Here is a 27,006-nt window from a genome sequence, read left to right as displayed (position 1 = left end):
TGATTCTTCATTCATCCATCCATTCATTCATCCAGCAAATCATTATTGAGTGCCTGTTCTGTGCCTAGTGCAATGCAGTTAGCAATAAAGAAAAGAGAAGTAAAGTAAATGGACTGTTCACTGGCAATAGCACTACAGAGAAAAATAAACAAAGCAGGGAAGGGCATAGAGAGTTCTGGGGCCCAGCTCCTGCAAGTCTGGGGAAGCCCTGAGTCTGAGATGGTCAGGCAAGGGACCAAGAGGAAGGACTCACACCAGTGCTTTCCACTCTGACTCTTATCAGAATTGTGTCAGGGAACTTGTAAAACCTACAGGTTCTCAGTCACCCTTAGACATTCTCATTCTGTAGGTCCTAGGGTGGCTAGAGTTATGTATTTTTTAAAAATGTTTATTTATTTATTTTGAGAGAGCGGGAAGGAGAGCGAGGTAGGGGCAGACAGAGAGAGAGAGAAAGAGAGAGAAGCCAAGCAGGCTCCATGCCGCCAGCACAGAGCCCGACACAGGGCTGGGACTCCAGAACCGTGAGATCATGACCTGAGCCTAAACCAAGAGTCGGACGCCTAACTGACTGAGCCACCAAGGCGCCCCTAGAATTAAGTATTTTAACAAGGATCCTAGGTGATTCTGGTGCAGCCCTTGGTCACACAGGTTTGAGGACCAGTGACATAGAGAGCAAAGGCCAGTGGGAGGTTAAGGTCCAAAGAATGCATCCAGAAACTTAGAGGGTTAGTTTGGTTAACTATTGGTTAACCCAAACTATTGGTTAAGTCAGTATTTTACTGGCTACATGTAATAAAGGTGACTCACTTATGCTGGGCAGGGGCACTAAAGTCTGGTGCCCTGCCCTCCTCCCCCACCCCTCCACCCATCTTCCCCAGGATGAAGGACCACCCCCTTGTCATATCCTCCATCCTGTCTACAATCTGGTGTAGAGTGATGCTCCACACTCAGAGCCCCAAATCTTGCTCTTCGGATTCCAAAGGAAGCTCCCTTTGAAATTAGGAAAACTCTTTTCTCTCCCAAGACTGTTTAACTTCCAAGACCCCTGTCCCAGTAGGACTCGAGAAAGCCTGATCTGCTGTTCAAGACTGAGCACCGGCCTCCTTGTTCTGGAAGGCGCCCCCTTCCTCCTTCGGGAGCAACACGCACCATTGACTCAGTGCAGGAAAGAAAATCACAGGGCGTGTGATTTAATGTTTGAAAATATTATCTTTGCCACATATTTTTTCATCCTGGCGTTCCTTTCTATTTCAGCAGCGCTGAACACCTGTGGCTGCCCCTTGCTCCTTGCTTCTTGCCATGCATTTCCCTTCCACTTTCTCCTGGACTCGCAGGCTTTTCTTCCCGAGGCTTACTTGTAGGTGTCTCCTCCGCCCTGCACTTAGATGTGGTTCTCCCCACCACCCTCTTCCCTTCCTAGGTAGACTGCATGCACTCTGGGGGTGAGATCGCCCATGTCTGGGTTTTTGAGGACCATCTTTCCTGCCGTTCTCTCCTGAGCTCCAGATCTGCAGTCAACTACTTGCTGATGCATCTGTTTAGATGCCCCACCCCCCACCAAGAACCTTAAATTCGTGCGGTCTAAATGCTCCAGAGGTGGGGAGAAGGAGGTCTACTGCTGCCACTGGAATGGCATCCTTTCTAATGGAAACCCAAGAACTTAAAGTATATTAAGTGGAAAGAAGATTTTCAATAGAGTTAAGTTTACTGGGAGTGTATGTTAAGTAATGGGGTAGAATCGAGGCAAACCCCAGGGAATCCAGTCTGTGACGTTTCTTCCCCCTGGGGGCACCTGGGTAGCTCAGTTGGCTAAGCATCCAACCCTTGATCTCGGCTCACATCGTGATCTGACGGTTTGTGAGTTCAAGCCCCGTGTCTGGGTTCTGCACTGACAGCAGTGAGCCTGCTTGGGATTCTGTTTCTCCCTAGCTCTGCCCCTCCCCAACTCGTGCTCTTGCGTGACCACGCATGCTCTCTCTCTCTCTCTCTCTCTCTCTCTCTCTCTCTCTCTGTCAAAATAGACTTAAAAAAAAAATTTCTTCCTCTCCCCCTCTTCTCCCACCTCCGGCTCCCTCTGCCTCCCTCCCTGTCATTTATGACCTCCCTCCTTCCCCTAGGTACCTCAGTGCAGTAAAACACTTGGAGGAACTCTATTTTCTGCACCTAATTCAGGTTCTGAGAATTTGATTTCTGAACCAGGAGGAGAAAATGCTTTGGATCCCAGGAGCATGGAGGTTGTTTGGGAAATGACATCATATCCATTTCTGGAGTATACTCTATAAGGTGCTAAAGAAATCTAGACCTTGAAAAAAAGATCCGGATTTATTTTTTTTCCCCAAAGAAACATAGCTTAAATCTGTCAAGAAAACTTTTTTCCCTTTCTTGAAGCTTACTTTAAAAACAAAATCTGGTATCCTTCATCATTTTCTTTTTAACAAATGATGAGATTCCGCATCCAAATCACCTGCCAAATCACCTTTTCCTAAAATAAAGAAGTGTGCTGCCACACGTTTGAGCTAGTGATGTCCACCCATGATTTACCTACTTCTCGTTCCTTCCTCTACTATTGGTTAACTCAGTACTTTACTGGCTACATGTAATAAAAGTGACTCTCCCTCCACCTGTTTGGGTGGTCAAAACACTGCTTTGCAAATTTTATTTATTTTTATTAAAAAAGTTTTTTTTTTTAACTTTTTTTGTTTTTGAGACACAGAGCACGAACAGGAGAGGGGGAGAGAGAGAGGGAGACACAGAATCCGAAGCAAGCTCGAGGCTGTCAGCACAGAGCCCGATGCCGGGCACGGGGCTCGAACCCACGAACTGTGAGATCATGCCCTGAGCTGATGCTTAATCGACTTAACCAACGCTTAATCGACTGAGCCACGCAGGCACCCCAGCTGTGCAAGTTTTGAAGAAGCAGGCCCTTTCTTCAAACAGATCCTCACCTGAGTCTCAGTCTCTAACACAGCGAAGTGTGGAGCAGGGCCCATTGCTTCAGCTGAGGGGAGACCTCCCCTCCCAGTGTTTCCTTTCGGGGAACTTCCACGAGGGGGTGGCTCCCAGCGCTGGCTTCACATCGGAATCACCCCGGGAGTTGCAAAGCCTCAGACCCAGACTGCATTCCAAGCCAGGCCAATTGAATCAGAATGTCTAGACGTGGGACCCAGACACCAATGGTTTTCGAAGCTCCCAGGTGATTCCCATGTGCCCACGAGGCTGAGGAGGGCGGTGTCTCCTGCTCTCCACACCCTCCCTTATCAGACTGGGAGCTGGGAGGAAGGGACTGAGCGTGAATGGGCAGCCGTCAGAATCTGGCTCCGTTCTCCCGTGTGCTTTTCTGCCCTCCTGCCGGTAAGGCTGCAGCGTCCCCTTCCGGGTCAACTCCTGGCAGGCCCACGTGACCAGATGGCAGAGCTACGTTTCTCAAAGGGCGTACCGGTAAGAAAGGAGAAATTTGTATTTCCTCTGTGTGAAATGTGTTTCCATACCTCAGCTGGTTCCAAACTTAGGCAGAAGACACAGAAGTGTTGCTCCTGAGCCCCCTAGGTTTCCAACATAGCCCCCATATGCTCCCCTTTCCCCTGCCCTCCAGATAGCCCCTGGGACAGTCCCACGGAGCCTTAGAACAGTGTTCAAAAATCACACATAGGGTAGAGGAGCCGGGCAAACAGAGAAGTTAAGCGTATTCAGGAGCTGGATTAGGATGTTGGCTCTGACTTACACGCTGTGTGACATGCTCACAAAACTTCATCTCTCTGTGCCTCAGTTTCCTTATCTGTGAAATGAGGGTGCTCATAATCGTATTTACGTCAAAGGGACGTGGTAAAGATTAAGCGTGTTAATATAAATGGGAAGCTCTCAGAGTGGTGCTGGCACAGATAAAAGCTTGGTGGGCTTTAGCTGGTGCTATATGAGCTCAGCGCACCCTCTGCCCTCAGATACCAAAGGCTGTGTGGAAACACAAAACCTCACTGAACGTGGGCAGGACCACTGGTTTCTGAGTGAGTTATATTGGATGGGATTAATTGTGAAGTATGGGACCTCTCCTCTTCCTGGGGGCGGGGTTTTAGAAGATTTCTAGGAATTAATCAGGACTGTACGGATGAGCATCTTGTGATTAAGAGCGGCTTTCACTTATTGAACTGAAGACAGGCGACTCTGAGCCCAGGTTTTCTGGAACAGCTAGACATGGTGGATGAGTCTGGAAGGACGCTTGCTTTGGAGTTGCCCGGGCACTTGGGACTCTGACTGAGGCAGTCCCTGAGTGCTTCACATCAGAAGGGTTCAAGTGCACAGTCCCGAGTTCTTACAAAATTCAGAGCAGACACCGAAGGCGCACCAGCAATTGAGAGGCCATCAGTGAAGATCAAGTGTGACAGAACTTGGCCAAGAGGCAGGACAGACAGCCCGAAGAAAAGGGCGGGTCTGTGGGTGGGGGAAAGAGGGAGCCCAGAGTTTGAGAGCTGGTAGCATGTTGTGGATGCCCCCTGGTCCACTGACTTGGCCCCCAAGTTAACCTGGGCATGCCTGCGTGCCTAGAGTTCACTCCTCCCCAGTGATCCGCGGCCACCTCTTCCCTATTTCTGACTGGACTCGCAGCTCACCTGTGTTTCAACCTGTTCTCTGGTTCCTTGCTGTGTAAGAGGTGTTTCACCTTTCAGATGCATCCGCATCACCTGGGAGTTTATTAGAAATGCAGGATCTCAGACGTGCTGAGTCAGAATCTGCGTTTTAACAAGATCCCCAGGTGATCTATCTGACCTGGAAGCATGAGAGGGCACTCCTCCGGTTTTCTCCTGGGCGCCCCCAAAATGCCTGGGGCAGAGTCTTGGGACTTCACAGGAGTGCCTGTAGACTCACAATTGCTTCACAGCAATTGGAGGTGTGGGAGGCTGGAGAAATGGAAGACACTAGGATACATGCCCTGCAGCATAGGAGGCCCCAGTGGGCAGGGCATTTTAATGCACCTTCTGGACAAGTCATGTGGTGTGAACCAGCGCTCCATCGCCATTTGGAGAGAAGAAACCTCTTTCGGGGAGGGGGTGGGGTGAGTCTGCTTTTCCCGCGTCTTACCTCATTGAGCTTCTCAGGACTGAAAGCAGAAGTCAGGACACTTCTGACCTCTTCCCATCTTTTGTCACGTAAAAACAGGACGCTGTCCAATACGGGTTTGGACTCCAAGCCAGACACCTGAGGACAACAAGCAGATTAGAACACAAGGGAGCCAAAGACACCTTGGTGGCAACACAAGTCTATTGTAAACACTTGGGTTAAAGTCCACCAGTGACCGACAAATTAGGAGATTTCTCTTGCAAGGACGCAGAGGAAGCATGCGAAGCCTCATGGATAACGATGTAAAGGTTCATGGCTGGGGGCCTGGAGGCTGCAGATGGGTGGGCTCTGTGACAGTGCGGTCACTACTGTACAAACAAATCAGCAACTTCTACGTGTTGTGCATTCCCGCTGCTGAGTGAGGGTTCCCCCAGGACCCTACAGAAGGCTTCTCAGAGATGGGCTAGTCTTTCCTGGGGTTGAGTTTCATGTCTGAACTTTGTGGTGAGGGGTTTTGGGTGGCTGGATTGGTCAGGTTGGGCTGGGAGTTGACGGACTCATGTCTCTGGGTCTTTGGTGATGTGTGTGTAGAGCAAGAGAGAACGTGGGGAGCATGGGGGGAGGGAAAGGGAAAACAGAGAATCTTTCAGAGGCATGTCCCACTGGAGCCGCTTCTAAGAGAACACCTGTCATGTTTCCGAGTTCTTCTATTCATTCATCCATTCATTTTTTTTTTCACTCAGCAAACATTTGTTGTGTCTAATGTGCAAGGAGTTGGCTACTCAGTGTTGAATAAAGAAGACATTGTGGGGCGCTTGGGTGGCTCAGTTGCTTAAGCGTCTGACTTTGGCTCAGGTCATGATCTCGCGGTTCGTGGGTTCGAGCCCCACATCGGGTTCTGTGCTGACAGCTCAGAGCCTGGAGCCTGTTTTAGGTGCTATGTCTCCCCCTCTCTCTGCCCCTTCTCTACTCACGCTCTGTCTCCCTCTCCTCCTCTCTCTCTTTCTCTCTCAAAAATAAACATTGAAAAAAAAAGATATCGCACTGACCCTCTTGGAGTTGATAGTCTATTCGGGATGCAGACAGTAAGCCTCTGAACTAACAAATATGCATGTCATGAGAAAGAAGTAGGGCAAGGCTAGAAAATGATAGGTGCCTGACTGGCTAGGAGGGCTTCTCAGTGGAGGAGATATTCAAGCTGAGTCTGAAAGCATGCAAAACACAAGGTCTCCTCACTCTTCTTCCCAGGCCAATCTGTTCCATTTTGAAATCAGCTACTCCTACCCAAGTCATCAAAACTGGGGTCCCTGCAGCTGGTCAGAGTGCACCCAGACCCAGGGCTGTGGGGTACAGGAAGGCAGGGGGATTGGAAGACCTAGTACTCTTTGGAACAATGTGTGAGGGACAGTTTTTGCTATTTCTTTTCACTGTTTTGTAGTTGAAATATGAAGCCAGCCATCATAATTCAAAAGCCTTGTAAAAGCTCGTGTTTAGAGGAAAATTATAATTTTCTGATAAAATATGAACATTCAAAATAAGCTATAAAACATAACTGCAAAGTATCCAGGAGGGGATTTAATTATATATTAGAACAAAGTTGCTGAGATACTTCTCTGCAGAGAAATGCCTCTCTCTGTTTAGAATGAAACTCTAGGAGTACCATGGCCATTCTACAGAATTATTACCTTCATGGAATTTGGGAAACATAATCCATTTGTTTGGGTTCTGGAGTCAAAGAAGGAAAATTTACATATTGGCAAACACCCAGTCCTGGGCCATGTTACATGAAATAAAGCATCTCATTCCAAGGAGAGCTGGGTGGTTTCTGGGGTTTGATGAAGCAGAATAAATTAGAGATAAGAGCAATGGTTGATTGGATTTTGCATCTATCCTTCAGACCCAAGGAATGGATCCATGAGATTTTTTTTTTTTTAATCTTGCATCTAGAGGACAAATCTGGTCTTCCGTGCAACTTGTCCATGTTGTCCTCAGATGTGTCCCTCGTCAGCTTGCCTGCCAGTGCTCTCCTCTTGGCCCAGAACTGCCATTAGAATTCTCCATTTTGTGATGGAAAATTTCAGGGCCTTGGTTAGAGTAATGTTTTGGTTTCTAGAGATGATGCTGTAATAGGGAGAGCAGCCGATTGGTCGTTTCAGGAGAGCCATGGGATGGTGAGGGGACAGTCTGACAGATTTTGGAACATGTAGTTGGAAACAGAAGACTTGGAAGATCAGAGAGTGTGCTTAGGATGCACTGAAAAACTACTTATCAAATACGTATTATGTGGAAGAGGAAATTTAGGTGGTTTTTGGTGACCTTGAGAGGTGGAGGTGGGTTCCATACTGGAAGTGATGGGGGAAATTCCAGCTCACTTTCTAAAGGAGCACTTCTGAACAGTCAGAAGTCAGGATTATTCCAAGATAAAATAACCTGCTTTGAGCGATGAGCCCCCATTGCTGGTGACCGTAATCCATTTTTTAGAAATTCTGCACAAGAGGCTTGAGTGTCAAGGGGGGATTGGTCTAAACGATGCTTAAGAATTGTTCCAACCCTGAGGCTTCATCTCCAGGGGGCCCCTGCAGGCTGTTTTTTGATTTTTAGTTTGCCTACACACACACACACACACACACACACACACACACACACACACACACACACACATATACTTTTCAATTGTGGCAAAATACACATAATGTAAAACTTACCGTTGTAACCATTTTTAAGCACACAGTTCTGTAGCATTAAGTACATTCACACAGTGCAACCATCTCTGCTGCCTGTCCACAGAATGCTTTTCATCTTACACAACAGATGTTCTGTGCCTATTAAACACTAACTCCCCTCCCCTGCTCCAGCCCGGTCTCCACGTAATAATTGACTTGATTGAGTGATGCCTTGAGAGCTCCGTACAGAGAGCTCTCCCCCAAAGGAATGAGGTACGGGACTGGTAAGTCTGGGTAAGGACTATGGAGATAGGAAGGGAACACAAGACTCAGGAAGAAAAATCCAGAGATCTAGGGCTGTCTACCCAGCCCTGTGTCCTGAGTCTTGGCGAAGGCACCTCCACTCACTCTCCAGCCCGGTGTTGCCAGACTGCAGGCAATAACCAGCCATGAAATCAACATAGTGGATGGCAACCAGCATTTTAAAAAAGAAAAGCTAAGAGACACAAGGAATATAACACAGTAGAACATACAGAGGAGCATTTCACAAAGTAAGGATAAGAATTTTGTTGTTTTCAAGATAGGTGTGTGTGTGTGTGTGTGTGTGTGTGTGTGTGTGTGTGTGAGAGAGAGAGAGAGAGAGAGAGAATGTGGTTTTGTGTGTGTGTTCTGTGTCATGATGTGAAAATGTTTTTACTGTAGGCCACAGTCAAACAAGTTCAAAAAGCCTACTTAGCCTACTAAACCCCAAACTGGGAGTCATCCCCACCCCCCCCGCCAACTAAAGTCCTATTGGTCACAGCGTTAGCAAGCGCTAACATTTATCAAGCTCCTACTATGTGCCAAGCGCTATGCTAGCATTGAGACTATCAAGACAAAGAATGGAATCCTTGCCCTCAGAGTTGCTCACAGTTGACTTGCAGGGTGGGAATGGGGTGGTTTACAACCAATATTGCTGATCTTACAGCTAACAAAGTGCTTTTCACACCACTTCATTAATCTTGGGAGTGGTTCTCCAGGAATGAGGAAACACTGCCCTGCCAGGCAGTGACAGATCATAGCGGCCTCGTGGCTCCCCTGCTAAGTTTCCCTCAGACAGCTGAATGTGTTTGTCTTTTCAGTTAAGATCTCTTAAAAGAGAGTGCTTCTTATTAGACCAGCTGAGCATAAACTTGAAAACTTTGAAGAATCCCGTCACCCGGAGGACCAAGTTACGAAAGAAAACCAACATCTCGGCATTCTGTGTTCACATGTGTTCATCATTTATTGGGTGATCAGTGTGGGCCAAACCAGTGCCTCTCAACTGGCCTGATAGAGCCACATGAGAACCACCCACTCTTCCCAGAAGGCTGCAAAATGCCCACGGTGCATTTGCCATAACCGAGTACGCATGTCATTATGCAAAAAGTGTAAAAGAATATGAAGCTGTAGCCAAAAAAAAAAAAAGTTGTGTCCTGGAACATGCGAGAACATTGACTTAAGGTCTGCATGATCTCTATGATGCCTTGGCAAGGCAGACAACAGTTCTCCAGCAGCCACCCAGAGCTGCCGGTAACAGGTGAACAGGATATGGTTATAAATCACTGGTCATGATGCTCGTCCTGCCAACCTGTTTAGTGTAAAAGTGTGTCAAATAGGCTGCAAAAATATTAACATCAAAGTATGCCATGATCACAAGATTCCGGGCCCACGGCTGCAAAGTTTCTTTCAGATTCTCACACAACCTTGTACCAAAGACCTGGTACTCCACAGCACCACCTGTCTCTCTCCTCACCTGCGTGTGTGAAACCTGTCGCACTGCCTCTTATTATATTAATCAACAAAAACTCTAGAATGCTCTCACCTGGATAACCCCAAATTCTGTTTCCTGAAAACCTGTTCTTTCAACGTGTGACAATTGCGATCTGGCTGTTCAAAGATTCCAACCAAACAGGGCTTCTTGTCTGGTGCTTTGAAATAGCAACAGTGTTCCGTCCCCACTGGACAGTTTTCATCCATGCACTCTTGGCCAGTAGAAAATGGTCCCGAGAAACACCATGCTCCCTCACTGTGGTCTGAGAGCATGGCCTCTGAGGAAGGAGGCTGGCTTAGGGGGCACGTGGGGGCTCAACCCAGCTCAGGCTTCATGTTCCAACCTGGCATCTGCTAGTGGAAGGAAGGGGACCTCTTCTATTTGGACAAAGTCCTGATACAGACTCTGGTGGCCCTGCCTGATACAGAGTTCTTAGCATTTTGGCTGCCAAAGAGGAGGAAACCACAGGTTTGGAACTGCACTTCTGTTAGCCCCATGCCCCACAGCTCAGGCTCTTCTTGACTGGGGAAGGGGTCAGGGGGCCTTGTTAAATCTTCTGAGGAAAACTTTCAAAAGCTCTTAGCAGTTTCTTGCCAGAAGCAGAGTTGAGGAGGGGCAGGGTGTCCCTGATCTAGCACCTGTCGCACTTGGCTGGAAGGAAAAATTCCCTTGGGCCCAAGGGACCCTTGCATATGAAGCTCAAGATGGCTCTCTGGGATGCTGGTGTGATGCCATGGTTTACCCACTGGTGCTGACTGCACCTGAACTGGGAATCAGAGAGCCCCAGGGGTTAGCTAGTCTAATGCTCATACTTGACAGGAAACGGGTTCAGAGAAATGACAGGAGTGGTCCACGTTACTCAGCTATTTAAAGGCAGCAAATGCAGATTCTGATTTAATTTCTTTAAGCCAAGTGCCTTTCACCATGCTGCTGGGCTATGGCTTAGAAGTAAAGGGAGAATGGGGGAAAATGGGGTGTCATTAAAAGGAGATTGGGCAGAGAAGCATGAGGGTCAGTACTCACAGGCACAGTGACTTGACTTCCTGAGATGTTCAGGAATCCAACCACTGGGACACCAGCATTGCTTCTGTGGCTTATTTACTATTCTCTCCCCCGAATTCTAGAGGAGATTCATCTCTAGATGAATCTGTCACCATAAAAGTTAAAGAAATAAGGTATAAATACAAGAACAAGATTTTACTTATCTCCTTTTAAAAATATGTAAAGATGGCTTCCTGCTGAACCAAGGGCCTAGTAAGACACGGAATATGAAATCATTTTCAGCGAGATGTTGAAGTTTAAAAAACTGCAAGGCACTGAGAGAAGAGCATTTGAGCATTCGAATCAATACCACTTAGCACAATTCCTACACTCCTAAGGCTTCATGATGCACTCCGTGCCTTTAAAAATGTTAACGTGCACACTTACCTACCAAGTTGAAAACGTGAGGCTATGTGTGTTTTACAGACCAAATGCAATTCTCTGAACCTGGCTTTTTCAGGGCCAGCCATGTCTAGACATGGGGAAAGCGAGGGAAAGCGAGGGATGAGACGCTCCCAGCTCAGGCTGGAGGGTTTTCTGTGCATAGCGCAGTGTGTCATATAAACCAGAGAGTCCTCGCTCAAAATAGAGCTCAGGCAAATGAGATCGCACACATCTGTTTCTGGCTTTCGGCAGTCTGGGTTTTAAGTATGGACGTCTGCCTGGCTCAGAGCTGTGGACCTATCATGTACCCTGACCCTTCTCAAGAAACACAAGGCTACTAAGTGCATTAAGTCAGAGAAAGACAAATACCATATGACTTTCCTAACCTGTGGAATTTAAGAAACAAAACAAATGATCATAGGGGAAAAAATGAGAGAGACAAACCAAGAAACAGGCTCTTAACTGTAGAGAACAAACTGATGGTTACCAGAGGGAAGGTGGGGGGCGGGGGTGATGGGTGAAACAGGTGATGGGGATTGAGGAGGGCACTTGGGATGAGCACTGGATGTCTTATGGAAGTGTTGAGTCACTATATCCTACCCCTGAAACTAATATTATCCTGTCTGTTACCTAACTGGAATTTAAATTAAAACTTAAAAAAATCACAAAGGTAAAATAGCATTCAAGGTTTGACTGAAGTGATGAGAGCTTCCCTAAGTGCGCAAAGACCGTCCTCTCGGTGTAAATCGTAGCGCTTGCGTTTGAAAAACCTGAAAGTTTTCATTTATTCAACATTTTATTTAAGGGAAAGGGGATCAGAAACTCTAGATGAGCAAGTTTTCAAAAGCTGTCAGTGGAGAGGTGCTGGTTGCCGGTGTAGGGGACAGTTGTATGGCAAACCGGCCGGGCTCCCCCCACCCCCGCCTCACCGGACACCAACCAACAGGCAGGTCCCTTGGCCCCAGCACAGGTGGCCCGATCCACCTGGAGCCCTGGATGGAGCTTGCTTGCTGACGAGCTCTGTAACGAGGCAGTACACCCCTGTTACTCTCTGTAATGGGGTGCTGCTGCAGATACACGGGGTAAGAAGGTTCTCAGTGATTCATTTGCCTCAGAACTTGAGTAATCTTTGCTAGTGCCAAGGGCTTTGTGGTTTCACAGGAAAACCTATGATTCCCATGTTGTATGTGGTGAGAGGCGGCACCTGGGGCAGCCAGGCCCTTGGGTCTTGATGGTTCTGGATAAAACCACTCACCAAATCCATTACATGGCTATAGGTGGGACTCTAGTGAGTCAGTGCTGTGGCTGGACCTACGCTGGACAGGGGGCCCCCCAGTGTTGCCTGTGAGGACGTGAGGGTTGGTACCCACACCCTACACACATAACACCACCTCCGCTCCACATGCCAGGGGTGGAACTAGGGATAGGCAGCCTACAGCCCACCCCGTGGACCATGCTGCCATTTTGGTCCAGAACACAGAGCTCCTGGCAGCAGGTTTAGTGACTGAACATGTTGTTTCCATGCCCGCATCCAACTAGACCGATGTAACATAGACCACAGACCACCCTACGTCTTATCAACCTTCCTACAGCTTCCCCAACCCTAGGCTCTGAGGAGAGGCCAGGAATAAGAAGTTCCCCTGCTGGTTATGACTATTTCTGCCCAGTCATGTGAACCCAGCTCCATTTTCCCACAGATCTTTAAAAATAAAAGCTGCGCGCATGGCTTCATGGAGTACCCGATAGCAAAGAAGAGCTAATTAAAGATATCTAAATAAAAAAGCTGGGTCCTGAGGTGCTGGGACATCTGAGGTTCCATAAATGCTAAGAAGGGGGTGCCTGGGTGGCTTAGTAAGTTAAGCATCTGACTTCGGCTCAGGTCGTGATCTCACAGCTTGTGGGTTTGAGCCCCACGTCGGGCCCTGTGCTGACAGCTCAGAGCCTGGAGCCTGCTTTGGATTCTCTCTCTCTCTCTCTCTCTCTCTCTCTCTCTCTCTCTGCCCCTCCCCTGTTTACACTCTGTCTTTCTCTGTCTCAAAAATAAATAAATAAATAAATAAATAAATAAATAAATAAATAAATAAACAAACATTAAAAAATTTTTTTAATTAAAAAAATGCTAAGAAGATTGATTTGGGTCTAATGGTACACTGTGGTGGTACCATCATGAAGGCACTTCAGGAAGCACTTAGTGCCCTGATAGGGGCCAGAGGACTCCATCTGGAAAGCGGGCAAGATGCCGTGGAGACCCTGCCCAGAACTGAGGACCTCCAGCAATGTGAGTGGGAAAGCGTTGATATGAGATCTGCCACCCTGGGTCTGACTCATCGTCTCTTCATCCCAATGTTCTTGAGTTAGAAAAAAAATATTTCATTCATCAATTCCGACTTCAAATAATTGCTCCGTGCTGATGTGTGTCAGAGAGTTCTCTGTGATGTCACACCAGCTCCAGTCAGTGCGCTCCATCAGTCAAATCTTTGGGCCAGACCCAGCTTCCCACATCACAGCCATTCTCCGCCAGGCTCTTCTGGGACACATGTAAGTCAAGCCCACATTTGTGAGCAGAGATGGGCTGTCACAGTCAAAAAAGGAAAGCGTGCATTATCGAAGTTCCTTCTCACTTAATGGATCAAACTAATATGCTGAGGTATTTTCTGTATCACAAGGGACCATTTGGTAGAAGCTTGCGTGGAGTAAGCGTTTAATGTTTACTGAATGAATGTATAATAAAAGCCAAATTGCTGAACACTTAAGTAAACATGGCTTATTAGAGGGAAGGCAGCATGGTGTCGGTATGAAGAAAGCATGCCTCACTAATCTCCTTGAGTTCTTTGAGCAGATAAATAAGCATATGGATAAGAGGGAACCACAGAACCCAATTTAATTTGACTTTCAAAAACCTGTGAGAAAATCCCACTCTAAAGATGGTTTTTAAAAAATTGAGTCACTAAGGATTGTTTTATCATGAATATGGAATTGGCTTAAAGACCATCAACAAAGCTAAAGATAAGTGAATACATTCCCAGATGGAAAACTATAAACATTGGGGTTTCCTAGAGATCTAATAATCTTTGATGGGTCTTTTTACATGTTTAGGAATGATCTAGAAGAGGAAGTGTGTATTGAATCTCCAGGTTCAGGTAATACCTGGTTCTTCTGGGGACAATGTTACGGTGATGGAGGTTCAGTTCAGTTGGAACTGAATAGTCCTCATGTATGTGGGCCATGGGGTGTTAAAGAGAAGGATTACTCCCTGAAGGACCTAAGAGTTGAGTTCGCATGAAAGCCACACCTTCATTTAGCTGTAAATAGCAGAAGGCACAATGGGGTCAGTGATGATGTGGTGCTGATGACAGATGCTGTGAGTATTCAGACAAGGGGAAAGGTAAATGTGGATTGAAGCAGGGAGGCTTCTTGGAGGAGGCAGAATTTGAGGAGAGCCTGGAAGAAGAGCTAGGGTTGAGTGGCTGTAGGGAAAGGGGAGGGTCTTCCCATTGATTTGGTAGCTAATGCATGCCAAGTGCTTGTCTCACCTGCATAGGTGGGGCATGTCTGTGTGATCTCATTTAGCCTCACAGCAGCCCAGGTAGGTAGATCACCTCCTCATTTCCCAAAGACAGAATGAGAGGCTTAAAGAGGTTAAATGATTTACTCCAGCTTACATTGCTGGTAAACCCAAGACCCACTGTTACACCACCTCCGGTTCTAGCAAGTGCCTCAACACAAGCAAAGGCACAGGGGCGGGACTTTCTAGAGCAGTTTACAGAGAGAATGGAGGGGTCGGTCCAGCTGGAGCAACAGCCTGTCTTGGGAAGCAGGGAGACGTGAGGTTCGAGCTTACATAATGGATCCAAATTACAGAGGCCCTTCAGTCTCGCCTGGGGGGCTTGAACCTCATTCCGTGGGCACTGTGTTGAGTGGAAGAAGGAAAATGGAACCATATTTCACAGATCCTGGTCTGGGAAGTAGACAAAAATTAATCTGGGGGATGGAAAAAGGGAGGACAGACCATGAGTTTGGAAGAGAAACTGGCCAAAGCTGAGGCAACTTTATTTTGTGCCCCCTGCTTGAACTTGTGTGCTGGGTATATGCCTGCCCCTGGCACATCAGCGAGAGCACAGCCCTCTTCCAGGTCAGCTCCTGGGATTTCATGCCCTGGTGACATCCTGAGTGTCACATGAAGCTATACAGAGACACACAGCTGCCACATCGCACATCCCTGCTTGGGTGGGGGAGGGGGATGGTCAGGCAGGCTCGATGAGTGTCTTCCTTACCTTCATGGGATGCAGCTTGGGGGCCCGGGTCCGGTGACTCACTGGCTTCCCCTGCTTCTTCCCTTTTTTTTTTTTTTTAATTTTTAATGTTTATTTACTTTTTTTTTATTTTTTTTTTAATGTTTTTTATTTATTTTTTTTGAGACAGAGAGAGACAGAGCATGAACGGGGGAGGGGCAGAGAGAGAGGGAGACACAGAATCGGAAGCAGGCTCCAGGCTCTGAGCCATCAGCCCAGAGCCCGACGCGGGGCTCGAACTCACGGACCGTGAGATCGTGACCTGAGCCGAAGTCGGACTCTTAACCGACTGAGCCACCCAGGCGCCCCAATGTTTATTTACTTTTGAGAGAGAGCAAGAGAGCATACGCACAAGCGGAGGAGGGACAAAGAGAGGGAGACACAGAATCTGAAGCAGGCTCCAGGCTCTGAGCTGTCCGCACAGACCCCAATGAGGGGCTTGAACTCACGGACTGGGAGATCATCACTGAGCTGAAGTTGGAAGTTTAACCGACTGAGCCACCCAGGGGCCCCTTCCCCTGCTTCTTTAATCAACACTCCTTACTGAGTCTGGCCCAGTAGCATTCTACAGCTGCATTTAACTGTCAGACTCCATTCCTGAGATCCCAGCAGCACAGAAGAACTTTAGGGACTTTGCACAGCAGGGTGGCAACATCACATTTGGGGAGGAGCATCTAGAGGCAGCAGTTAAACTTCTGCATTCCCTTCAAATGCACCTGAGGTGACGGCGTTAGCAGGCCAGGCGGTCACCTCCTTCTAGTGGCCACATGGTGTCTGCAATTGGACACAGCACTCTGGGGCTGGAAGATGAGCTGCTTTGGGATGAGCAACCAACTACTCAGTGAAACCTTAACAATCTGGAAATGTCACCCAAGGCAACTATTAATAGAGATGGCAGTAAGGACTTGAGTTGGGAGGTGGCATATGAATCCCTGTTCCTGTTAGGCATGTGACCAGGATTGTCACTTAACCCCTCTGGGTCTTGGTTTCCTTGTCTGAAAAAGAGAGATGATAGTTGTACCAAACTCATAAGTTCTCATGAAATTTAATGAGAAAAAACCACTCTGGGCGGCTCCACCAGCACAGAACACAGGGAGCTATGCTACTATCTTTAAGGCTCTTCCCCCATCCTGGATGGCACAGAGGTTCCCACTACAGTGGCACTTACCATACAAGATTGTACTAGTCTCTTTGCCTCTGCCATTGGCACTAGACTATGAGCTCCTTCAGGGCAAGAGTAGATCTTCTGTCTGTTTATAATCAGAACCTAGACAGTGCCTGGAATACAGTGGGTGTGCAGAAGTTTGCCAAATAACCAACAGTGAACACAGTACCTACTATTCCTGTAAGAATGGAAGTTGAGTTTAATTTGCCCCCCCCAAAAAAAAGATCGTGAGCCTCTGAATTCTCACAAGCAAGTATTTATCAATTCACTTGACAGTATTTCCAAGAATCATCATAAAGTTTCTTGGTCTCTGCTAGAACTCTTATATCCCCATCTTTGGAAAATAGGGACAACACTGACCTCTGCCACCCTCGTCACTTCTTTCATTCTCTGGGAATTCTCAACAAAGAAAAAAGTAGGATATATGCTTTCTAAAAAAGATGGAATGTGTGTGTTCTTTAGTGGATTGGGTTGAATTGATACCAGGGAACCCTCTTACAGGGCTTCTCCTGCTATGAGGGGACAAATTTCCCTTATAATGTTGCTTGTCTCCCCTTTCCGGCCTTATGACTTTTATATGCTCTGGGAAAGGTGTAAGCACAAGAGGCTTGAAATTTTGCCTTGCCTCTGATATTTATTAACCTTACTCTGTCTTCCTCAGTCACTTGACCTGTGCCCTCTGGATTCCTCTAGCTCTGAGCAAAGCTTAAAAAAAAAAAAACCCTTCTGGTTTTAGCATTTTTATTAACCAGAACTTCTCTTGGGCTGTAGCTTTCTGGAAGCATTTCTTAAATGCAAATGCCATTCTTTTGTACCAGTTCTGTATGTCTCTTTTGAAAACTGGAATTCATTGGAGAGCTGTTTTGAGTCTAACTGATTTAAGGGCGATAAGAGGCCCAATCACATCCCTGTTAGATGTGATGCACAGTCGTTGAATCCTAGAATGATTCTCCATTCATCCATATGCAGAAAGAAAACCACATACCATTCTGTTGGTAAAGTTATGGAAGTTCTCAACCAACACCTGCTCGATCATGTCTGGATCAGAGATAACAATAAACATCCGGCGACCAAGATAGTACCTAGGGAGTAAAAAAATTACTTTAAAATGTGTTGTATTAACCTACCCATTTCTCCTTTCCCAAAAGGGTTCACAGTGGCTTAGAATGGAAAAGACAAATAGGAAGTAAAGATGTGGAGAAGATAAGGAAGTGCATGTGCTGATTATAAGGAATAGTATAGTGTGATGATCTAACATCTCATTTCATTCCACAGATGTTTCTGGAATCCCACCATGCACCAGTCCTTAGAGACTGTGGGATAAATAAGACAGAGTCCTTGCCCCCCAAGGAGCTCATAGCCTGATAGAAAATACAGATCTGTAAATGGGAACATAATATTAGGGCATTTATAAGATCCAGAAGGAAGTAGAAATGGCAGAGATCGGTGTTGTCCATATTGCCCCCAAATGGGGAGACAGGTATTCTAGCCAAAGAAGGCCAAAACTTTTATATACTGATCCTTGGAAAAAGTCTAAAGTGAATTAATAAATGCTGTGGAAATTCAGGAAAGATTAAACCTGCTGATAAAGGGCTGAACATCTGGTTGCCACACCTGTACATGAAGGAGTTCAACAGATACTTCTGACATTAATGAAGAAAGGGAGGAAAGGATCAGCCAGACAGCTGGTGGTAGTGAACTCTAAGTGGAAGCAGCACTTGAGTACATGTCTGGTTATATTAATTTAAGTTCTAGGGGCACAACAGTAACTAAGACCCAGTCCCAGCTTTCAAGGGTCACGCAGTCTAGTGGGAATGAAAGTTAGGTCATCAGCACACAGTGTGACCTCTGGCAAGCAGGGGTCACATTGGAGGCACACCCGCCTTGGTGCTTAGAAGAGAATAAAGGCTTCTCAGGGGTGGTGCTTCTCAAACTGAGTTCCAAAAGAGAAGCAGAAGTTAGTTCTGGAAAGTGGGTGGCAAAGGGGGTGAGCGTGTACCAGGCAGAGGAACCTGCTTGTGCAACTGTCCAGGGGCAAGTCTGCTTGGGGAAACTATGAGCACTTGGCTACCAAATGTATGAAGTGGACCCAAGTGAACCCAATGATAAATGAGTCCACTGCATAATGCCATGTTTTTAGTCTATGAAGTTATATGTTCAGGATGTAATTTGATCACTGTCCTAGCCAGCTCAGAGTAGTAAGGGATAGATTTTAAAGGGTAAAGTCATAAGGTATGAAAGCCGCAAAATTTACTCTGAATTATTAGTTGCTGGGAACTTTTCATAAGCTAAAAATGGCTTTAATTTTTTTTTAACTCTTCCTTTTCTCACTCATTAGGGGGGAAATGAAATAAAAATTGCTGGCATATATTAGGCACTCAGAAAATATTCACCTAAGTGATCATATTTTCCAAAATTTTGGGGAAAATCTTGGAGACGCAGGAATTCAACAGATGTGACAGAAGGAAAGAAATGATACTAACTAGGTTTTGTTGTTTTTAACCAAGAAGACCAAAATTTACTCAATATGACTATAAACAAATCCTTTTGTAAAATTTATGGTGAGTGTCATGGACTCTTGAGAATCTAGTGAAAGCTGCAGACATTCTCCTAAGAAACATGGACATTCACAGCATCTTGTATGCAATTTGAGGGGTTCTTTAACCCCTGAAACCCACTCTAGAGCAAAGCTTCTCAAATATAAAATGTGCTTATAAGTCACCTGGATTTGAAGAAATAACTGCTGAGAGTTTCTCCCTTTTGGCAAAAGACATAAACTTACAGATTCAAGAAGCTGAGTGAAGCCCTAGGAGGAACCCAAAGAAACCCATGCCAAGACATTATAATTAAACTTTCAAAACTTAAGAACAGAAAAATCTTGAAAGCAGCTAGGGAGAAGGGATGGATTATTTGTAGGGAACACTAATTTGAAGGATGGCAGATTTCTCATCGGAAACCATGGAGGCCAGAAGGAAGTGGTGTATTTTTCAAATGCTGAAAGAATAGGGCTGTCAATCATGAGTCCTATACCTGGAGAAAATATACTTCAGGGAAGAAGAAGAAACAATGGCATTGTCAGTTGAAAGAACACTAATAGAACCTGTCACTAGCAGATCTACCCTTAAAGAATGGCTAAAGAAAATTCTCCAAACAGAAGAGAAATAATAACAGAAGATAGCTTGAAACTTCAGAAAGGTAAGACTAACCTAGAATACCTAAAAAATGATAGACTAGCCTTCTCATGAGTTTCTTAAATTGTACTTGATGACTGAACCAAAAATGATAACACCATCTGATGTGGGGTTTAATATACTTAGAGATAGTGCCTAAGGGGATGCCTGGGTGGCTCAGTTGGCTAAGCATCCAGCTCTTGATTTCAGCTCAGTTCATGATCTCATCGTTCATGAGATCGAGACCCACATCAGGCTCTCGACTGCCAGTGCGGATCCTGCTTGGGATTCTCTCTCTCCTTCTCTCTCTCTGCCCCTCCCTCTCCCCCATGTGTGTTCTCTTTCTCTCTCTTTCAATCAATCAATAAACATTAAGAAAAAAGAGATTGTGCTTGAGATAATTGTAGTTAAGAAATAAGGAAGGTAGGGGTGCCTGGGTGACTCAGTAATTTAAGTGTCCAACCTCGGCTCAGGTCATGATCTTGTGGTTCATGAGTTTGAGCCCCTTGTTGGGCTCTGTGCTAACAGCTCGGAGCCTGGAGCCTGCTTCGGATTCCTCTCTCTCTGCCCCTCCCCTGCTCACACTCTGTCTCTACCTCTCTTTCAAAGATAAATAAACATTTATTTATTATTTAAAAAAAGTAAGAAAGATAAGGGAACCAAAATGGAAGTAAAGTTTCTTCATATCACTCAAAGTGGTAAAGCATCTATACCAGTAGACTGTGATAAATTACATATGTATATTTATGCAACCACTAATAAAACTATACAAAGTGATACACACAAAAAAATTTTTAGTGTCATAGAGGAATTCTAGAAAATGTTCAAGTAACCTACTAGAAGGAAAGACAAGTGAAACAAGGAATAGAAGAATAAAAAACAAACACATTATTCTATTATAAGTATAATAATCAGATAACAAACTGGGATTTGTGGTGGCAGCTAAAGTAATTTTGAGACATAAATTTGTAGCATTAAGTGCTATCTTAGAAAAGAAAAAAAATCTTTTTTCTTTTTTAGAGAGCAAGTAGGGGAGAGGGGCAGAGGGAGAGAGGGAGGGGGGAGAGAGAGAGAGAGAGAGAGAGAGAGATCAGGAGAGAATCTTAAGCAGGCTCCATGCTCAGCATGGAGCCCGATCTGGGGCTCAATCTCAAGACCCTAGGACGCTTAGCCAACTGAGCCACCTAGGCACCCCCAAAAGAAGAAAAACTCTTAAATGAATAATCTAAGTACCTACCTCAAGCAACTAGAAGAAAGAAGGGCAAAAAACTCTAAATCAAATAGAAGGAAGGAAATAATAAAGAGAAAAAACGAATGGAATTGAAAACAAAAATTAATGAAACAAAAAATTGGCTCTTGGAAAAAAAATCAGTAAAATTATTAAACATCTAGCAAGATTAATAAAGATAAAAAGAGACGAGATACAAATCACTAATATCAAGAATGAAACAGGGTATCACTACAGATTCTGCAGCCATTAAAATAGTAAGGGATGATATAACTTTACGCTAATAAATTTGACAACTTAGAAGAAGTGAACCAATTCCTTGAGAAGCACAAACTACTAAAAATCATTCAAGATTGAATAAACAATGTGAATAATCCTATAACCGTAAAAGAAATTGAATCCATAATTTTAAATTTCTTGGAAAAGACCTCTCCCAGCTCAGATTGTTTCAATGGAACATTCTACCAAACATTTAAAGAATAATTAATAATTTCACACTATTCTAGAAAATAAAAAATGAAAGAACAATTCCCAACTCAATTTATGAAACAAGTATAACTCTGATACCAAAGCCAGAAAAAGGCAGTACAGAAAAAGAAAACTGTAGATCAGTATTTCTCATAAATTTGGATACTAAAATCTTCAACCAAATATCAGCAAATTGAAACTTGCAATGTATAGAAATTACAAACCACAACTAAGTGGTCTTTATTATAGGTATACATGACTGTTTCAATATTTTTAAAAAAATCAGTATGTTCATGGATTGGAAGACTCCACACTGTAAAGATGTCAGTTCTCTCAAAACTGATCCATGGGTTCAGTGCAATTCCTATCAAAAGCACAGCAAACATTTTTGTAGGCATAGACAACCTTTTTCTAAAATTTATATGGAAAGCAAAGGACTTAGAATAACTAAATTCATTTTGAAAAAAAAAAAAGTGAAAGGGGAGGAATCAGTCTACCAGATTCTAAGTCTTGGCTACACTAGTCAAGAATGTGTGGTATTGGCAGAAAAATAGACATAGATAAGTGGAGCAGAACCCAGAGATAGAGAACCCAGAAATAAAGAACCCAGAAATAGACCCACACAAATATTCTCCACTGATTTTTGACAAAGATACAAAAGCAATTCAATGGAGGAAGGATAGCCTTTTAACAAGTGCTGGAGCTGTTGATTATGTAGTGGCAAAAAACTGAGCCTCACACTTTCTACAAAAATTAACTCACAGTGGATTACAGACTTAAATGTAAAACATGAAACTTGTAGAAAAAAAACCTTTGGGATCTAGGACCAAACAAAGGGTACTTAGCCTTGACACCAAAAGTATAATCCATAAATGACAAAAATTGATCAATTTAACTTCAAAATAAATTTTTTTGCTCTCTGAAAACCCTATCAAAATGAAAAAACAGTCAACAGACTAGAAGAAAATATTTGCAAACCATATATCTGACAAAGGACTTGCATCTAGAATCTATGAAGGACTCTTAAAACTCAATAGTTAAAACACAAACAGTCCAATAAAAAATGGGCAAAAAGACAGGAACAGATATTTGACCAAGGAGAATAATACAGATGCCAACAACACACATGAAAACATGCTCAACCTCATTGTCCATGAGGGAAATGCAAATTAAAATCATAATGAGATATTGATATGCATCTATCAGAATGGCTAAAATAGAAAATAATAACATCAAATGTTGATGAGCATTTGGAGAAACCAGATCATTCATGAATTACATCTGAATGTAAAAGGATACAGCCATTTTGGAAAATAGTTTGGAAGTTTCTTTCTTTTTTTAAAAAATAAGTTTTTGGGGCGCCTGGGTGGCGCAGTCGGTTAAGCGTCCGACTTCAGCCAGGCCACGATCTCGCGGTCCGTGAGTTCGAGCCCCGCGTCGGGCTCTGGGCTGATGGCTCAGAGCCTGGAGCCTGTTTCCGATTCTGTGTCTCCCTCTCTCTCTGCCCCTCCCCCGTTCATGCTCTGTCTCTCTCTGTCCCAAAAATAAATTAAAAAAAAAAAAAAACGTTGAAAAAAAAAATGAGTTTCACAGCCAGCGTGGAACCCAACACAGGGCTTGAACTCATGACCCTAAGATCAAGGCCTGAGCTGAGATTGAGAGTCAGACACTTAACCAACTGGGCCACCCAGGAGCCCCAGTTTGGGAGCTTCCTGTAAAACTAAGGAAAACTTACCGTATAACCCAGCAAGAGCACTCCTGGGCATTTATCCCAGATAAATGAAAATTTATGTTCACACTAAAACATGTTCATGAATGTTCATGGCAGCTTTTTTTTGGTAATAGACAAAAAATGGAAACAACACAAATGTTCTTCAAAAGATGGAAGGTTAAACAAACGGCGATCCATCCATATAATGGAATACTATGTGGCAATAAAAAACCCCTCAAACTATTGATACATGCAATGATTTAACTGGATCACAAGGGAATTATGCGAGTGAGAAAAGCCAATCTAAAGAGGTGACACATGACTCTGTATAACATTTTTGAAATAACAAAATTGTAGAGAAGGAGAAGAAATTACTAGTTGCCAGAGGTTAGGGAAGTGAGTGGTAATGGGTTGGTGTGGCTCTAATGGTGGGGGCACCAGAGAGCCTTCTGGTGATGGGACAGTTGTGTATCTTGGCTGTGGTAGTGGTTACATATCTGACAGAATTACATAAAACTACACACACACACACACACACACACACACACACACACACGTGTGCGCGCGTGATCAAATGTGTGTAAAGCTGATAAAATCTGAATAAGCACTATGGGTTGTACCATTGTCATTTTCCCGGTTTGCTAATGTACTGTAGTTACGTAAGAGGTCATTACTGGGGGAGACTGGGTAAAAGGTACCCAGGACCTCTCTGTATGCATTTTTTTTTTGCAACTTCCTGTAAATCTATAATTATCTCAAAACAAAAAACGTTTTAAGTCACCTGGGAGCTTAATGAACAACTCTGATCCTCACCAAGTCAGATCTACTAGGCCTGGGTGGGGCCAAGAATCTGCATTAAATTTTTTTTATGTTTATTTTATTTTTGAAAGAGAGAGATAGAGCATGAGTGGGAGAAGGGTAGAGAGAGAAGGTGACACAGAATCCGAAGCAGGCTCTAGGCTTAGCTGTCAGCACAGAGCCCGATGAGGGGCTCGAACCCACAAACCATGAGATCGTGACCTGAGCTGAAGTCGGACGCTTAGCCAACTGAGCCACCCAGGCGCTCCAAGAATCTGCATTTTAATAGGCTCTCCAGATTCTGGTACCAGAAGACAACTTCCATAATCTGAGAAATACTGTCTGAAGGGAGTGATTTTCAGCCACAGTGGCTGGTCAAAACTGTCTGTTAAACACTCAGAAAATACAGCCTGGCTCCACCCAAACCTACCTGACCAGAATCTCTGGGGTGGAACCCAGTCCCCTTTATTTTTTAACAAGCTCCCCAGGGAATCCTGATGTGACCGACGGTAACCAGGTTGGCCACCCACAAACCCCAAGTTCAAAGCCCTGTTCCATATTTAACCCGAGTTCACATTCATTTCCTTATGTTCTTAGATCTAAAACACATGCATTTACACTGGGGTGCACACATATTTTGGTGATACATTTGTGTCGATTTAGTTATTGCCGAAATAATTTTACATGTAATCTGGATTTTTCAAAAAACAAAATAATACTTCCACGTTCAAATGGAAGTTGTCCTTCCAAGCGGGCACCTTGGGAGTCTTTGTGCTTTTTTCTAGTAATATTGCTAATGCTAAAAACAATTTTGTCACAATTCCTTTAGAATTGCTTCAGAGCTGGTTTATGAACCTCATGAGAAAACTGGCCCCATTTTACATGTAAATTGTGTAATCTTGTGAATTTATATTTATACAAACACTCATCTATAGTTTGAGGAGCTCCTAGAAAGATTTTGAACAGAGAAACATGTAATGAAGATTGTTTTTCAGGCTTTCCTTTTGGATGCCTGGGAAGGTTTTGGTGTTCCAGTCTGCCCAGCCCTCCACTGGGAAGCACCCTCCCCATTCCATGCAGTACTGGAGGAGCTGTTGATTATAGCACCTTTCCATTCCACCCACCAAGTCCATCCCCAGCATCTGGTCATGGACTTGGACTCACAACCCAGGCATGCCAATCACAGTATCTCATCTCCCTGGCAACAGTGACTGGTCTTGGGGTGGACACATGACCCAATGAGGGCCAGTCGGAATCCTTCATTGGATGTATATATGGAGGCTGCAGGGGGGAAGCTTGGTCTTTCTCCTGGAGCTGCTGAACTGGGGATAAATGAATGCAGGGCTGTTGGTGACCATCTTTCTACCACATGGTAGGAACTGTCTGCAGAAGGAGCTAACAGGGATGGGCAGAGATTAAGACAAACAGGGTGTTGAGGGAGTCCAAAGTCCAATTCAAGTCTCCACCTGCTGCGGTCTTCCTGGATCCTCTAAGCTTAGGTTAGCTTTTGTACTTAAGTTCATTTGAGTTGGGTTTCCATCATTTGTAATCCAGAAGTCCGAACTCATATGGCGCCCCCTTTCCTTCTCAACTTTGTGAATACCCGATGCCATCCTGCCTCTCAAAATGTACTTCCCCAAGAGGGCTTGATCTCAGCTTTGTACATTGGTGTGACGGTATGGGGGCGTCTTAGTGCTTCCTGAGATGGGGTGACATACTGGAAAGTAATAGGCATGGGAGCCCGGGAAGCTAGATCTGGGATCATCCAGCGCTGTAACTCATTCAGACAAACACTGCAGGTGAACTCTGCAAACACCCTGTCCCTCGGCGTCCTCGCCTCTGAAATATGGAAGTAAAACAAGACAATCTCTGCAGTCTGGTGTGGCCTTCAATCCTATAATTCCCATGAATTGACAAGGAAATTCCATCATGGTCTTTGAATTTTAAGTCTCCTCTGTATATAGTGTGTGAAGGAACTCCCTATGTCAGCAAAATCAGTTAGTAGTATTTGTATGGGTTGAGGACCCTCCTCAGAACCCTCAAGCTGACTGCAGCTATTGGCCTTTATTGAGTGCTTACTACCTGCCAGGCCTCGTTCTAAGCACCTTGCTGTATTAACTCGTTTAATCCTCATAGAAAACGGGTGGGGTAGTTATTATACCCACTTTTCAGAATAGGAAACTGAGACCTAGAGAAGTTGCCCAAGGGGAGGACTTGATCCGAGCCCGACAGCTGTGGAAGCCCAAGCCCCTCACCACTGCCTGTGCTGCCATCTGTTCCAACGGACACCCTTCTCCCAGGCCGACGCCCCGGTGTGGTGTGGCTCCAGTGCTGAGCAGGTGTGCAAGAGGAAGCAGCCAGAAGCCAGCTGTGCCGCCACTGTCTTGTAAAGGGGGAAACTCAGGGCGGCTTCTTGCTTCGTGGACCAGAACCCCTTCTCCAGCCCAATTACCAAGGTAACTGCTTGCTTCACCTCTTGGTAAGAGTTCTTAGCCAATTATATTAATTTATATTTATTTATGCACATAAGAATTTGCTTATTGAACTACAAAGCACCTGCTGGAAGAGAATATTTGGGCAAATCAGTGACGTGTTGTGTGAACAAGAAGACCCACTTGTCTGACTTGTTTAATTATCAGATTTCTGTGTTGTTGTTGTTGTTGTTTTTGTTCTTCTTCTTCTTTTTTAACTGACCAGTCAGTTCAATCGAAATAGGTGACAATTGTCTTCTGGGACCCGAGGCAGGGTAGACAGCTGGTATGAGCCCATGGGCTGCCTGGCCCTGTTCCAGAAGGCTTGCCCCTATCAGGGGTGACCTAGCTATCAGGGCTGCTCATCAGTGGCAGCTACGGGAACCGACACAAAAGGATGGCCATGTTACACAGCTGAACAGACGAGCACATTGTCAAATAGTGCATGTGGTTGTGTAAATAAACAATAGTCTACCTGACTGTTCATTCAACAGGCATTTATTGAGCACATACTCTGTGTCAGGTGCTATGCTAAGGCATGGTAATAATGCCCCTGGGAAAAGTCTAGAGGAAGATATCTTAGCTAACAGTGCACGTATCTGGAGCAGGAAATTATGGGAGACTTGTACTTGTCATTGTGTATTTCTTTAACATCCCAGTATTTTATAATGAGCTCCTGTAACTTTTGTATTAAGAAAAAGAAGGGGGAAAAAATGGGTTTCTCACTGGATCGGCACCACTGCGTCTTTCAAGAGTCAGGGTGGGGGTCGG

At 44.9% G+C, this 27,006-nt stretch overlaps 1 protein-coding gene across 3 annotated transcripts in view; it reads right to left on the bottom strand.

Moving 5' to 3' along the window:
• The window catches only part of TBXAS1 (thromboxane A synthase 1), a 156,259-nt gene that overhangs the window by 68,991 nt on the left and 60,262 nt on the right, over window positions 1-27,006 (bottom strand). For 2 of the 3 annotated variants that reach the window (XM_047096859.1, XM_047096858.1), the window contains one exon: window positions 5,074-5,190. In XM_047096859.1, the coding sequence (XP_046952815.1) occupies window positions 5,074-5,190 (117 nt within the window). Of the gene's footprint in view, window positions 1-5,073; window positions 5,191-17,374; window positions 17,472-27,006 lie in introns of all 3 variants that reach the window. The other variant, XM_047096857.1, reaches the window with a different exon arrangement.

This window comes from Lynx rufus, unplaced genomic scaffold, assembly GCF_022079265.1.
Source record: "Lynx rufus isolate CCGP_SWC_20201006 ecotype Redwood Valley unplaced genomic scaffold, mLynRuf1.p SCAF_4, whole genome shotgun sequence".
Taxonomy (NCBI): Eukaryota; Metazoa; Chordata; class Mammalia; order Carnivora; family Felidae; genus Lynx; species Lynx rufus.
This window is presented reverse-complemented; position numbering and strand designations above follow the sequence as displayed.